This window comes from Mangifera indica, chromosome 3, assembly GCF_011075055.1.
Source record: "Mangifera indica cultivar Alphonso chromosome 3, CATAS_Mindica_2.1, whole genome shotgun sequence".
NCBI classification, from domain to species: domain Eukaryota; kingdom Viridiplantae; phylum Streptophyta; class Magnoliopsida; order Sapindales; family Anacardiaceae; genus Mangifera; species Mangifera indica.
In genome coordinates this window covers 5,615,429-5,630,672 of record NC_058139.1, presented here as the reverse complement: position 1 = coordinate 5,630,672, position 15,244 = coordinate 5,615,429, and the positions used below count along the sequence as shown (strand labels likewise).

At 35.8% G+C, this 15,244-nt stretch overlaps 2 protein-coding genes and 1 long non-coding RNA gene across 4 annotated transcripts in view; 1 reads left to right on the top strand and 2 right to left on the bottom strand.

Moving 5' to 3' along the window:
• The first annotated feature begins 2,486 nt into the window (after nt 1-2,486).
• LOC123211531 (F-box/kelch-repeat protein At1g51550) lies at nt 2,487-7,324 on the top strand. Its single transcript, XM_044630318.1, has 2 exons — nt 2,487-3,045; nt 6,193-7,324. Exons 1-2 carry the CDS (start codon nt 2,646-2,648, stop codon nt 7,161-7,163), a joined length of 1,371 nt encoding a protein of 456 aa, XP_044486253.1. The 5' UTR covers nt 2,487-2,645; the 3' UTR covers nt 7,164-7,324.
• Nucleotides 7,325-8,260: 936 nt separating this feature from the next.
• Nucleotides 8,261-15,244, bottom strand: part of LOC123211528 (kelch repeat-containing protein At3g27220) — a 10,812-nt gene continuing 3,828 nt past the window's right edge. For both annotated transcript variants that reach the window (XM_044630316.1, XM_044630317.1), the window contains 4 exons: nt 12,323-12,493; nt 11,202-11,307; nt 9,339-9,545; nt 8,261-8,705 (listed from right to left, as the gene is read on the bottom strand). In XM_044630316.1, the coding sequence (XP_044486251.1) occupies nt 8,535-8,705; nt 9,339-9,545; nt 11,202-11,307; nt 12,323-12,493 (655 nt within the window). In that variant the 3' untranslated portion in view covers nt 8,261-8,534. The remainder of the gene's footprint in view (nt 8,706-9,338; nt 9,546-11,201; nt 11,308-12,322; nt 12,494-15,244) is intronic.
• LOC123211530 lies at nt 14,833-15,196 on the bottom strand. The gene is made up of 2 exons (XR_006501436.1): nt 15,013-15,196; nt 14,833-14,914 (listed from the first exon to the last, which is right to left on the bottom strand). It is a non-coding gene; the product is annotated as an uncharacterized LOC123211530 (long non-coding RNA).

Genomic DNA, 15,244 nt, shown 5'->3' with positions numbered 1-15,244 from the left:
TATTTTTAAAATTTTTAAAAAATTATAAATATATTCTAATATTAGATAAGTAACTTCTTATTATTATTTTAACATGGATAGAGAGTAGAAACTTTCTAGGTGGGATGAAAAGGAAAATGAAAGAAAAAATTTTTCTATAAAAAATAATGAAGATTCTCTGTTATTATTGTATAAAAACATGACAAAAATGAAAAAAATATTCTCTTTAAAAAATGAGGATGAAGATTAAGGTATTAGTCTTTATCTATCCTATTGCCATCTCTATTGCGCTAGTTTTAGAGAAAATGCTAAAGAGGAAAGAGGGAAAGAAAAAGAAATAAGGAAAAGAAAGAAGAAAATGAAGGCTTAACCGATAACATGAAATATCAAATATACCCTCCATAAAGTGACAACATCACTAAGTCAGTTTGCCAATTAATTGTCACAACCCCACATGAAATGGCAAACTAAACAAAATGAGGGCAAAGGTTGTAACAATGAATTGGCAAACATACGGAGTTGGTTTCTATAAAGCCCCGCTAGAACCAAGGATTCACCCGCCATTTGATTGCTTTCAAAATAAATATAAAACAAGCCGTACTTTCTGCCATGAGCTATCTCTTTCCTTCCAATCCCATTAAAATGTGCTTTTTTGGCCTTTTCTTTGACAATGACTATTTTTAACCCAACCAGCTATGAAAAATAAAAAAAAATGAGGTATCTTAGAAATCTCTTGAAATACACCCAAAGAGTAGTGAAAATTTGATATTTCTCATAAAACACTAGTCTCTTCTCCTTCACTCACTTCAAAGATTTGGCTGTTTCTTTCACACCACATCACCCACAATAGGGCAAGAATTGCACATTTTCACAGGATCTTTTCCTTCTTTCTTTACTCTAAGTTGAACATTCTCCATACGTAAAGAGGGCAATCTCTCGGAGTTGCCGATTGGATATTAACTTCGTTGTACAATTAAGCCCACAAACAAGACGCCACTGAGCAATGGAGATGATCCGCTGTAAGAATTGATGGAACCCCTCATTCGAATTTTCTTCAACATTAATTTGAGAGGTCAATTACTATACCACAACCACCAAGCCAAAGATTTTACCTCCTCCTAAGAATTGATTCCCACAATTGAAGATTTTGCTAAATTAACTTCGATTCCAGAATCAAATGTTAAAGCATCCAATTAGTTTTGAGCAAATTACCAATACATACACTTATTGTTGAAACATCTGAACTGGAGTATTGATGCAGTGTTGACTTCGAGTTTGATAGAGATATCATAATCATGCACTTACATTATACCTGATTACACAGCTAATAATATTAAAATTCTTGTTTTAAGTGGTGAATATTCAATATCACTCGTTGACACAGGCTTGTTGCAGACGTCTAGAGTGGCCATGGGATGACCAACCCTCTGCGAATGGCGTTAGGCCAACCATATGCATGTGGTTAGCACCATGTCCAAATGCCATGAAAACCTCAGAAGACAGCAAGGGTCAAGGCTGACATGAGCATGCATTCTTGACATTAACATGCATGCTTGTTAAATCCGCATGAATCATGAAGCTTAAGGGTGATGTAATTTTGCATCTATGAAAAGGCCTTGCACAGTTGCAGCAATGGTGGGTTGATGTCAAGGCATATTGTCTCGGACAATGATAGCCTAAAGAAATGCCGACACCTTTTTTAGCGTTCGAGAAGGCCTACTTCGATGTAAAGATTTTTCATATATATTATGGCGTCGGTTTCCAATGGTGCTAAGTTGGGTGATGGTTAAAAATTTCTCTCCAACGAATAACAAACTAACCTTCAGAACCTTCCATATAAGCAATATACCGAAGAGTCCACAGAAAACAAGTAATCCCCAATAACCTAAACTCTAAACAAAGAGTTTGGCCTTTCTTTGGGTCTATTTTCCTCTCTGGGTGGATTGTAAAAGAACATAAACTCTTATTATTCTTGATTCCTAATAATATCCAGTATATAGTTGGAGCAATATAGGAACAACAATCAATTTTAGCTCCAATGGTTTGCAGAGGAACCCTACCTTCTCTAATCATCTGAAGCATACAATTTCCTTTCCATGGATATGCCGTGCAATTTATACTTGAATTTCTTTTGTATCTGTCTGTTGTGTAAATTCAACAGCTTTTTTCAACTATTATTTAACTAGAGGTTGGACTTTAGGTATCCATAATTGACATTTTATTTACCCCTGCATGTTTGCTGATACGAGTTTAGGTGCACTAATGCCAATAACTAATTTTTACATTTATTTAGTATATACTTGCACTTTGTACCAATAGAATATGTTTTGTAACCTTAGGCATCCTCTCCATTAAATCCGATCCCTCTTTATTTTTAGAATTTTACGTCCTATACCGTCCAAGATTTCCCTTAATATGTTTACTGTAGCAGTTTTGGAAAATTACTATTCTTGTCCAAAGTCCAAAAGCTATGGCTAATTTTGGAAAATTTACTTTTGTCGTGAATACAAACATCAATCCAACCACACTCTACCGCTCAGAGATGCCCACACGCAGTTCTCATGCCTCGCTCACATCTCACTCACTCGCTCACCGCCGTAACCTAACCTCTGTACCCATAAAGAAATCACAACAGTCATAGCCAAGCTCTGACAACCATAACTTTCATGGAAGAATCCAGCTGCACCACCAACAAAGGATCACCACTTTTTTATCTAGCTCCAGACCAACTCTTCTCAATCTTGCTCAGACTTCCCGTAGATTCGATCCTCTCTTTTGCCACGACCTGCAAGAGGTTCAGGTCACTCACAAATTCTGATTTTTTATGGGAGTCTTTATGCAAAAGAAACTGGGGGGAGAGTTATGTTAATGCCGTCAAGGCTTCAAGCCCATGTCAGAATATTCCTTGGATGAGGTTTTTCAAGCGGGTATATCAACTTGAATGTGTTTCTTGCCATAAACTGTCTGACGCAGATGTTGATTTGGCCATTCCTAACCCAAGAGCTTCTCACTCTCTCAACTTTGTGTCTAATTGTTTGGTCTTGTTTGGCGGTGGCTGTGAGGGAGGTTAGCGCTCTCTTTTATGGCAGGTTTTCCCTTTTATGATTTGATTTATCTTGTTTTTATCGGTTGCTTTAAATTGTGTTTGTTTTGGTGGGTTATGGTTGTACATTGTTTTTATGATGTTTGTTTATGTTAGCTCAAAGGGTTGCCTTTCAGTTTGGTTTCGTAATCAGTGAGTCTTATGGAAGGGTTTTGAAGGGTAGATTAAGGGAATTTGTTTTTTCATAAAATTCTTCATTTTAATTGTGCACAGGGATCATTTTGGCACTGATATATGAACTTCCAGAGAGAGATGTTTTTCCTCTTAGACTATCACATTTTATGTAAATTACCTTTGGATTGTAATCAGCCTCTTAGACTATCACGTTTTATCACATTTTATGACAAAGAATAGAATTAAGGGAGAAAAACCTGCAATAATAAAAGCATTTCAGAGGGACTGTAATCAGCCTGGTATTCCAAACTACTAAATACAGAAAGCAATAAGTGAGTTTTTAGAATATGCTTAGTGACCCTTGGGAAAGACTCATCATCATGTATTGTCTCAGAGAAAAGGCCGAAGATAATAATAGAATTTCCATATAATAGAATTTCCATTACCTTAAACAAACAGAAAATGATGATGAATATGCATTCTCAAGTTGAATCATATAATAGAATTTCCATTTCTCTCTAAACAAGTCATGTGAAATTGTCATAAGAGTGCATCTAAACAAAGAGAGGGGTAGAAAATAAGGAATGACCTTTGGATGGTTTTAGAGTTAGTTATTTAAAGCTTTGACATAATTTATCATCACTGACATTTAATAGAAGTAGTAAAGCAATTTCCTTTTCCCTTTTTGTACACTATAAACAATACTTCTTATATAGGCTTTGATGGCCATGGGGAAACATAAGTTGAGGCAATTTTGTGGGTGGTTAATTTTTGTAAGGATGTACGGTGGGGTGACTGTTTATTGGAGACTTTGTTCTCTATACTCAGAATATTATTCCATTAATAACTGAACTTTCTATATGGAAAAGCGAGTTTTGCTTCTAATGGTTATCTGTCATTGTTGTCGGAAAATTGAGAAAAACATAGGAAATGAACTGAGGGGAAAGAGACTTGTCTAATAAGTTTGACATTGGTGAAATATCAATTTCTTCTCATTATTATTGCCCCCTCTTTCCAATGATAAAACTATTGTTAGTAACTTTAAAAGATCCTGATTAGCTCATCTTCTTGCCACTATCATGCCTTCCAATGGTTTTATAGCTGCTAAGCTTTAAAAGATATTTCTATTTCATGAGCTTAATGGCCCCCATACAGAAGTATGCAATTCTCTTCATTCTCTTATGCTTGTATTGAGGGAGAGATCTGCTGGCAACATATTAGCAGTTACATTAGAGATTCTTCTGCTTGTAAATACAACTTGGCACTCCTTTTTTAACTATATTTTTGGGTTATAATTATGCTCTCTACTAGATATATGAACTGGATCCTGGCCTTTGTAGTCTAACATAAATGGTTAAATTATATTGCATCTTACCTGACTACTCCTTCAAAGATTCCGTGGTCCTTCAAAGTGCTACTTTAGCTTTTCTAGTTGTTCTGATTTCATATCATCAACTTAGATCAAAACCACGGATGGTGCCAATATCCTTTTTAATTGATGGCCTTGGTTCTCTCCTCCCTAACATTCTCGGCTCTCTCTCTCTCTCCGAAATTAACGACTTCCCCTAGAGCTTCTGATTACTCCATCAGACCTTTATCACGATTACCCTGTTGGTAGTCTTGGTAAAGCAATGCCAACAGGTCTTACACTTCCCTGAGACCCTTTCGTAGTGATTGAACCTAAGCTTCCAACCCATCCACAATGTTTTTTTTTTTTTTGGTTGGTAAGTAATTCAAATTCTGGTTTCACAAGCGTGACAGAGACTTGAACTTAAATATTCTCTTTGAAAGTTTTAATGTTTCACCGGTTTTGTTAACCCCTCATGTAACCCATCCACAATGTTCATCACATCCTTCTCCAGTTGTTTGAATTTTAAGTCCATCCTAGTATTCACCATAACCCGTCATTCACCTCACTCTAATACCAGAAATGATAGATACCTGATTGGGATTTTAGTCCTTCCTTCTAATTAACACCACTTCTCCACAACCTCAATGCAACCAACCTGCAGGAAATCACTCAATCAGCAATATGTTCTTCCTCTGTACACACAAAGCAATTTACAATGAATCACAAAGTAACAAAACAATGATGCTTTATTGAATCACATATCCAGGTTCAGAACTTCCAGGTCAACGGCATGATAGTTTGGAAATAAACAGTAACCAAAAAAAGATACTCTGGCAACAGAGGTGCCAGATCCTCCCAGGCCATAACCCCCAAAATCCCAGATTTTCCTAAAAAACCCAAATTTCTTTTCTGCTGCCTTTTATATGGTGTCAGCTCTATCACATTTGCATTCCTTTTCCAGCCTCTTTTTCTTTAATTGACTCCGCCTCATCTTGTGGTGAATTTCCACTGCTGTCCTTTCTTTGGTACACTTTAATGATGGGTGGTCTAACAATCTTCTGTAAAAAAACCATGGACTTCTGATTGATTATGGCATTTCCTTGCAGTGTAACCGAACTGCTTTGATTGGTTATGATTTCTATGATAACAGTATGACCACTTGTGCTTTTGCAGATAATAACTGATTAACCTTGACTTTTTGGAGAGAGATATTTAATTACCACTATTGTATTTTAAAATGTTAAGATGGCTTCCTGTCAAACTTTGTGTGACTAAATACACCATGCAAAATCATTGGGGACTCATTCAGACTGAAGAAAGCAATAAATCTTGTAATATTGGGCCTTTTCTTGTCTGAGTAACTTCAAAACATCCAACATTATTTCTGATTGAATATTAGAAGACTTCATGCATTTCTTAGCAACCGACGCTACAGTTAACAGATAAGTAAATCTTCTTCAGCCAATTACTTAAGAAAATAATTAGTAAGATAAACAGACACTGACAGAACATAAAACCGCCAATAAAGCTGGATAACCTCTTGAATAGTAAACTCAATGCCTCTGTGTGTGTTTGCTTTTAATTGCAATAGCTAATTCTTATAATGTATCAATATACTTCTGTATTGCATTTTTCTTCACCTCAGGACGTCATCTTGATGATACATGGGTTGCATACATTGGTAATGATTTTCGAAAGATGTTGAATTGGCAAAAGGTTAATTCAGGCATTCCTAGTGGGAGATTTGGGCATTCATGTGTTGTGAGTGGTGATTATCTTGTTCTTTTTGGAGGAATAAACGACCGTGGTTACCGTCACAATGATACATGGGTGGGGCAGGTTGCATATCATGAGAACCATGGTATCACCATGTCATGGAGTTTGCTTGATGTGGGATCTATTGCACCACCACCACGTGGGGCCCATGCTGCATGTTGTATTGATAATAGGAAGATGGTTGTTCATGGAGGGATTGGGTTCAATGGCCTCAGATTGGGTGATATGTGGGTTTTAGAACTATCTGAAAATTATCTTGTTGGGTCATGGCAGGAGGTAATGACTCTTCCATCACCTCCTGCTCGTTCAGGACACACATTGACTTACACAGGGAGGAATCAGATTGTTCTCTTTGGTGGGAGAGGAGTGGGATATGAAGTACTCAGTGATCTCTGGTTCTTGGATGTGTCTGAAGGTTCATTCAAATGGGTTCGAATACCCTACGAATTACAGAATGTTCCTGATGGAATTACCCTCCCTCGAGTTGGTCATTCTGCTACGCTTGTGTTAGGAGGTTGGGTACTAATTCACGGAGGAGAAGATTCATCAAGACACCGGAAAAATGACTTCTGGGCCCTGAACACTAAGGCAATGCCATCCACTAGCTTGGAGCAAGCTCTGTTGAACTTTCCGGGGTTGTTTCTGAATGTTTGGAAAAGGGTGGACACAGTGGATTATCAACCCAACAGCAGGTCATTTCATCGAGTCTGTGCAGATTATTCAGGGGGTTACTTGTATGTGTTTGGTGGTATGGTGGATGGTTTACTTGAGTCTGCTGAATCGGCTGGTTTGAGATTCAACGGGGAGCTGCTTCTTGTGGAGCTTCTGCCTTCGCTGTAAAACGAAATTTACAGAGCTAACGCAAAAATATCTGTTGCTCTCTATGGCCTGTTTTTCTTATGTCTTGTACACAGTAGTTCCCTCAGGTATCTTTTTAGCTGCTCTGTGTATATCTTTCTTTCTTGAATTAGCTTCATGAGAATAAATGTCATCTTGTGCTATTCCCAGTAGAACATTGACAAATCCATGAAATGGTACTGTTAGGAGTAATAGCTATTCCCAGGTGCTGAAATTATCGTACTCATCTAAATCTCAAATAGTTTGGCTTTGAAAAAGTTCAAATAAAGGTAAATCACTGTCAGAAAAAACGATGAATACATGACACCGGGAAGGTGTTGGCATATGAAATGCCATTGGCGTTGGGCTAACAGTATTCCTCCAGAGGAATTATGCATTTCCTAAACAACTCCATCTTTCAATATTGGGTGTTGTTTTGTTTTGATGGAGTGGCTGCAACGATTTCATCAACTTACCACAAAAACGTTTCTGTAACCAAACAAAAAAAAAAAAATTGACACTATAAGCACGAGCATCTCCTACCATAGAATGAACAACAAATTTACATGAAAGAGCAATACTAAAGGCTCTTTCTGATACAAAAATGCAATGCTATTAAGGATTTTTAAACGACAGTATTGATTTAAATTGTCACAGAAACGTTGAGCTTGAAATTCTCAGCAATATCTGGTTGCGGTAAGTAGTAAATAATTTTGGTTATAAAAGTAATAATTAAAAAGCTAGGTCACACAATTTTTACCCCCTTTCTAATTGAACGACCCATATGGAAGAAATAATAAAAGTGTTACTTTGTTGATGACAAGTCTGCCATTACCATAGCGAATAACCTTTGATCTCCAGATTCATAAGAGATTCCAATATAACTCAGTTAAGGGCAGGGCGTACAATGGCTTCAATGATGGACTTAGCTATCTTAAACTCATCAAAAGGACACAAATTCTTTCTTCAAAATTGCTGATAACCGCAACATCATTATAAGCCAATTGAGCAAGGGTTCTCCAGATCCATCATGGAAGTCAGCTGCTCCAAAATATAGAAACCATTGACTCAGTCATGCTCAAGCTTAGAGACGCTTAATATTGACTGACAAAGGAGGAAAGTTTGATCAAATATTGATATACACATGAATGAATACAAGGTCTCTTGTTTTCTAAAATACAAAGCAAATCTTCTATTCCCTCTCTAATTTCACTCCATAGGGAAGAAAAAGTATATATTGATGACTTCGAAATTAAAAAAGTACAAAAGAATGACAGCAAAAATAATTTTGTCAGTTTTGACTTGGTTACAGGTTGTCTGCTCGTTAAGTATGGTGGGATATATCCCAAGATAAAAGAATCAATAAGAACTTGATCACAAATTCAACTTTAATTTGGTTCTCCACATCTCTCCAAGGATTTTCTTTGGTGTTGGATCATTTGGTCCTTTGTCCCTCTGCCCTGATGTGAAGTACAACCATCCGTCCCAGAATCCAGCTAGTGTGGTTTTCACACGGTAAGGAAGTTTTCCGATTAGTGACCACTTCTGTCAACATCAAGATCAAAATGAATCAATAAAACTTCTCCAAAAATCAAGAATTTTACAAACATAATATAACAGCAGTCACAAATCTTAGATGGCACTAGCATTGTGGTGGCTGGTGCCACATGGCCGCCTGGCTAGCCGCACAGCCTTGGTGACATATGATGCATTTATGAAACTAATTTGGTGACTTTTTCCTTTGCTTTTTTTTTTTGGCTTTCTGATGGGGAAGAATTCTGGGGTTTGCTTTGTGGGTTGGTGGTGAATTGTTGATTTGAATTGAACAAATAAATGAGAGAAGTATATGAAATGAGTAGACGGTAAATGGTTCATTTGAATCAAACAAATACAGTGAAGATAAAATATTAGTTCAAGCAAGTGCACTGCCTCTTAATACCGATTGGTATTTTAATGCACTGCCTCTTAATACCGATTGGTATTTTAATGCACTGCCTATTACTGAACCAAATATTTAGGGTCAGTTGCTTTGGGTCAATAATTGGGTAAAAATGCCCAACCCTAGTATAGGCAGCTGGAGCCAATAAAGAAGTTTGCAACAGCCTCTTAAATAGTTGAAACGATAAAAATGTTTGCACATGCATGAAATCAAGTGAATAAAGGATGAAAGGTTTATACCAATGTATTCAAGTTGAACTGAAACACTTCCCCTACAAGAACCATCTTTTTGGTTACAGGATGCTTCTCTGTTGTGCCTCCAACAATGACAATAGAGTTGTTGACAAGCACCCAAGCAAACTCAATATGGGAAACTGGCTTTGGCATTGGGGGCAAGACTTTCCACTTCATCTCATCATCCAGCATGTAAACATCACTATAAACAACCTGAAGCAACAAATTTTTAAGCCACAATGAAGTCAAAATTTATTGGAAAATGACAGAAGGAATGCTAGGTACAGCAGGCGGAAAAACAAACTCAAAATAAATCCAATACATTCATTGATTATTGTATGTATAGATAATTCAGTAACTCAAACATAGAAAAGCCTCTATCCATATTACTTTGGTAGCTCGACCTTTAATCTGAGACTGAGCAGCCTACCTCTTGAAACAAACTCAGCTAAAAACATGAAACCAATGAGCTTATTCTACCATCCTCCTCATCTGGCCTACCAGAATGCTTAAGTAAACAACCAAAAATCTTAAGGCACCTTGTTTCCCATATGTGATATTCTTACTTTGTAGGACACTCATATAGAACCCGGAGATCAGCTGTTTAGCTGAACAGATACCATGACATAGCCTTCCAAAGAGGATAGATGTTCTCCAACAGAGCTAACATACTAATTGGAAACAGCTAGTTCTTTCAATTGGATCACGGATGGAAGATCAGAATTGATGATATGCTAAATAAATGGTTTGGTAGAGATTTATGATGTTAGCTACTGTGCCTTGCAAGGTAATTTCTAAAGAGACTAGCATGTGTTTCCTACATCACCTATGATGAGAATGTTGGTGATGTGTTATACATTACCATAATGCAGCAGCCTCTTTAAATATTATTGCACAATCTACCCAGCATAAATGTAAACGCTCCTCAAATATTAGTCATATTGAAAATTAGATGAAATATTAAAACAACTGTAATTTTCATTAATCCTAAAGTAATTTAACGCCTTAATTAATTTAACGCAGGTGACTCACAAGCACACAAGTTGCAAGAAGTCTGCAGAAGGAAGCTAATACTTGATAAAATTATCAAAATAAATATGTAGACTTGATTAATCACTAAATTTGCAACTATAAGATGCATTTATGTTTCTTCAGACAAGTTAAATTAATCATGCAGCATTTTCTCCTCAAGCTCTAACCTAATATGTTTCCTCAAAATTTAGTTTTTCGTCCTAAACATCCAGCAGAACTTCATGTCTCTTTACAAAAGTTCATCCACCTAATTTCCACCATCCTTGCTGCAATCAGGCACTAAGAGGAAGGCCGAAAAAGGGGCTGTTGTACAGCATAGTCAATGCAAAATATGTTAGGAGGAAAAAGAATGAGTGAAAGAGTGACACAGGAGAGAGAACTCTACTACAGGGGAGAAAAATGGTAGAGAAGTTCAACTTTCAATTCACATACAAATTCAAAGAGAACTGCTGTTTTGCATCACATCCATTCACAAAAAGATGGCAGATGAAGGGATCTATAAAAAGTCAACAGCTTCATCTTTCTTTATAAGTTTTTAGTAAATGTTGAACAGTCCTGAACCCTTACAAGCATCATAGACAGACCGTGAAAGTTAAGTGAATAAATACAGTTGCATGGACTTTCTAACTAGCTATGCATTCTCCAATCATCAAATATGAGTGCATAAACATGATGCAGTGAATTGTAAACAGCTTGCCTAGAAAAGAAAACGCTGAGGTTTGCATAATTTATACTAGCCATAGTAATATGGTAAAGAACTATCACCAGATATAATAATACAGATGAATCAAAGCCAATTCACAAAAAGCTAAATAAAAGGAATTCTAATCAATTTACCTCGATTCTGCGAGAGCACTTGAAAATAGGCGATCCAGGTTTAGCCATAAAATCACCTTCTTGACCACCAATAACAATCAGCCGATCATCAACGACAATACAAGCCCTAAATATTATTTATTACAAAGAAAGAAGGTTAGATCACAAACGGAAGATCCATTGAAAAATGTTTGTTTCACTTTGGCCCAACATAAAGACATATTAATGAGGTCTAAGCAACTAAATCATAGCAAAGACTGTAAAAAAATTGTTAGGAGTTAAACACAAGTCATGCTAGTTCCTGTCAATTTAAACTTTGGACTTAATCATGATTCAAGTGGTACTGAAACCTATACGCTGAGTGGTCTCATGTTCAAATCCACAATTTTCTACATCCATTAACTAAATTACAACACAAGGAAAGTTGAGTTTGTGGCTAGATTCACATAATGTCTCAGTGCATTTGGATGAAGAAGATCAATCTATGATATAATATCTGCTTAGGCATAGGAGGACATGTGTCAAGAGTTAAATAAATTGTTTAAGCCTTTCCAATAAAGAAAGCTTCAGGATTATGGTTACTCAACAATTCTCTCACCAAATGAAACTCAACCCAGTTCTTGCAAATTTAAAATCCCCACAATAACTTTAGAACTTCAGAATCATACTCTGCTCAGATAATAATGACCATAACTGTCTCTACTCAAATCAACAACAGAAAAAGAGAAACTTGAATGGATACGCATTGACAAAAACATTACATTTAATGTTTCTGACCAAATTCACCACAAATTCCAGAAATGAATTACGGGACATTGACTGACCATCAAATTTACAAATATCTTTAGTACATACTGAGGATACAAAAAATTCATTCACATACTATTTGAAGCAGAAACTCCCAGCTAACATAAAAATGTGACAAAACTCTGGAGCGTTGGTATATGATTACAACAAAGTATCACGAGCACAAACTCTAAAGATGAAAGAATCTCCACGTTTTCTTGAAACAAAGATCAGCAAAGAATAGATATATATGTTTTCAAATTTATTGCCTTAAAGCCAATGAGATTATGAATTATTTATTAAGTATGCAGCAGAAATGAATTACCAGAATTCATTCAAACATAATACAGACAAACCTATGAGGTCCTCCATGGGGAATAGGAATTTCAGACCTCCACTCCTTTTCTAGAGGTTTTCCATCCTTAACTGCAAGGCTCCAGTGCTCCAATGCAGGTGTATGACGATTCTCCTTGCTGCCACCCATCACATGGAGTCTACCTCTCCAAAGTTGAGTTGCTGGTGCATACCTGAGAATAATCATGCTAAGACCTTCGTTTCAAAGTTTTAACAGAACAAAGACGCCAAAGCATAGCATTGCATTGTCATTCAACACATATTAAAGAGAGAGAATATCACTAACCGTTGGCAGAATAATGATGCTAAGAGGAGCATAGCTTGGATTGTCAAGGCCAGTGATACAAATAATAAATCTTTAGAGGTAAGATAGATCAGAACCAAGACAAACAGCATCTGATAAGGATTGTATTCAGGGGTACAGCCAGGAATTTTCTTAACCTGAGTTGAACTTTTGTTTTCTCATACAACTTTGCTTAAGCACCAATAGATGACACAGTGCAAATTTATTAATAAGAAATATAAACATTGGGTTACTTTATTATAACTTGATACTGAGATTACCTCAAAAACTGAAGCTTTACAATCTTTCTAAAAGTTGTATGATGGAAAATCCACAAATTTAATTCTAAAATTAGAGCAGTTTTTGTTTGCTTGGAAGAAGTTTAGAGTACAGATGAGATAAAGCAGAGGCAATGACTAATGTGAAAAAGGTAAAAGTTATGCAAAAGGTTCCGTGATATCATTTTATTTTTGGTAGTAATATAGAAAAGTATAAGGGTAATTTCATAATAAAGTAATAAATTTTATTTGCTAAAACTGGGAAAAATAAGCATCCCCATCCTGCGAATGAAAACATATTTCAATAACTCAATAAAATGGGTTGAAAATTTTTATTTTGTTTTCATTTTTTTTTTTCAAATTCCAAAAGGGCCAAACTCTCTTTTAGAATTCAGTGCAGACATATTTATTGGTTCAAAACATTAGTGAATGGAAATTGTTACGTTTTTTATTCCTGTTTTTCTATTCTAGAATATATATTCAAATGTAAAGCTAGCCCTCTACAAGTTCCGCCATTGTTTCTATGGAAACAGAAACAGCCATGAAATTAAAAAATAAAATTTCAAAAATTAAAGTAAACCTATTGAAATCCAGACACAAACAACAAAAAGTTATTTCATTAGATCAGTATGAATCAAGATTCTATAAGGTCTGTACATACTTATCAGCCCAAATCTTAGTCTCCTTTATGAATGAATGATATTCACAAACACAGCTAGGATCTCCATATAATTTAGTTAAATTTATATTTCATGTATGCCCTTAGCTGTAAGCATATTTTTCTTGTATCAGAAGTTGTATTAACATCAAGCATATAATTGCAAGATTACCATAAATGCTTATTGACCACTACTGGTGGACAAACATTTAGCAAAAAATATTGCAACAGTGTACAAAGTGAATTCCCATTAATTGAATTACCCTTTCTGAAAACATAAGATCTTTTAGGGACATACCACAAGTAATAATGTTAAGATTAGTGTATTAAACAGATAAGTTCAAATTTCAAGTCTTCCTTTTATACACAGCACACTTAAAAATATAAAGCTTAAACTAAGCATTTCTTTTAATAAGAAAAGATATTAAGAAGGCATAAACCTGACATGCAGTTATAAAATTAAAAGTAATTTTTCCGAAACAAACATGACACTGCAGTGAAATTTTCAAAAGTGGGAAGAGCAAAAATGACTAAGCTGCTCCTTGATGCAAAAACAGCAAAGCACAGAAAGAGAGAGACAGAGAGACAGAGAATATCCTATCAAGCCCAAAACACATTTCAAGGATAACAATATATCAACAGGGAACATACCTGGGACGGGTAAAGGCGGCAGGTCCAACCATTGCTTTGTCTCAGTATCAAGAACAAATGTATGGGCTGTAGGCCCTCTACATTGTGGACCATATTGGCCTGTAACTACATAAATATATCTCCATCTGTTACCATTCCTAAATGTGAATGAGCCATTTCTTTAGGCATATCAAATCTTCCTCCCCATGTATTATCAGTGAAATTGTAGATATCAACATGAGAATGTACCTATTAAAGCAGTAAATATAAAAATAAATGCTAACTTTAAGGTTTTCATGGACAAGCAAACATTTTGCAAAAGACTATGAGAGGGAAAAAATAATGGTAGCATGACCCACCCTAGGCTTATGGGAGGGATGTTAAATTAGGCTTGCATCATTACTCATGATAAGAACAGAAGTAATATGCAATGACAACACAAATAAATTGTGAAAGGCCTCACACTTAAAATTAATCAATTAAAAATAAACAAGCCACCCACTATTGATAAAAAAATTATTATTGGCCACTCCAATATAAAGTCCAAAAGATTGCAAATTTTAAAGGTTAAGTTTTTATTAGAGAACAATGTCGCATATTAAATTTGAATATGTGGAGGTAAAAAATATGCCAGAAATTCAAATATGCGAGAGTCTGAAACTGCTAAATATGGAGAAATTATAATAAATAGGGATGCTAGCTATGAAGACAAGGATTGCTGGGCAGCTTCCTTGTGAGTTTGTCTCTATTTAGAAAATTTTATTCAATAAAAAGCATAATCAGTACAAGAAGTAGAAACAATGTGTATAAAAATAAGTAGTAGGAGCTAGAAAAGGTTCTCACATAATCAGAGGTACCATATCCAGCAAACACATATAAAAGATTTTTTATCTGTATTGCAGCGCCATCTAGACGAGGCACTGGTGCTGACGCCATCTTCTCCCACGTCAAATTCGGTGCTGGTAAATCTTGAAAAGTCGCTGATAAGAATCTCTCAGGAAAAACATCCTTATTTTTAGCTGGGTCTCCCTTCAATAATGCATGGAGGTTATTAATTCACAGATTTAGAACAATT

What these genes read in the sequence shown, in the direction of transcription:
- LOC123211531 (XM_044630318.1), top strand. Translation starts at nt 2,646, where the DNA reads ATGGAAGAATCCAGCTGCACCACCAACAAAGGATCACCACTTTTTTAT. An exon ending in TGGCGGTGGCTGTGAGGGAG is followed by an intron (nt 3,046 to 6,192) that starts GTTAGCGCTCTC and finishes TCTTCACCTCAG; the next exon opens with GACGTCATCTTGATGATACA.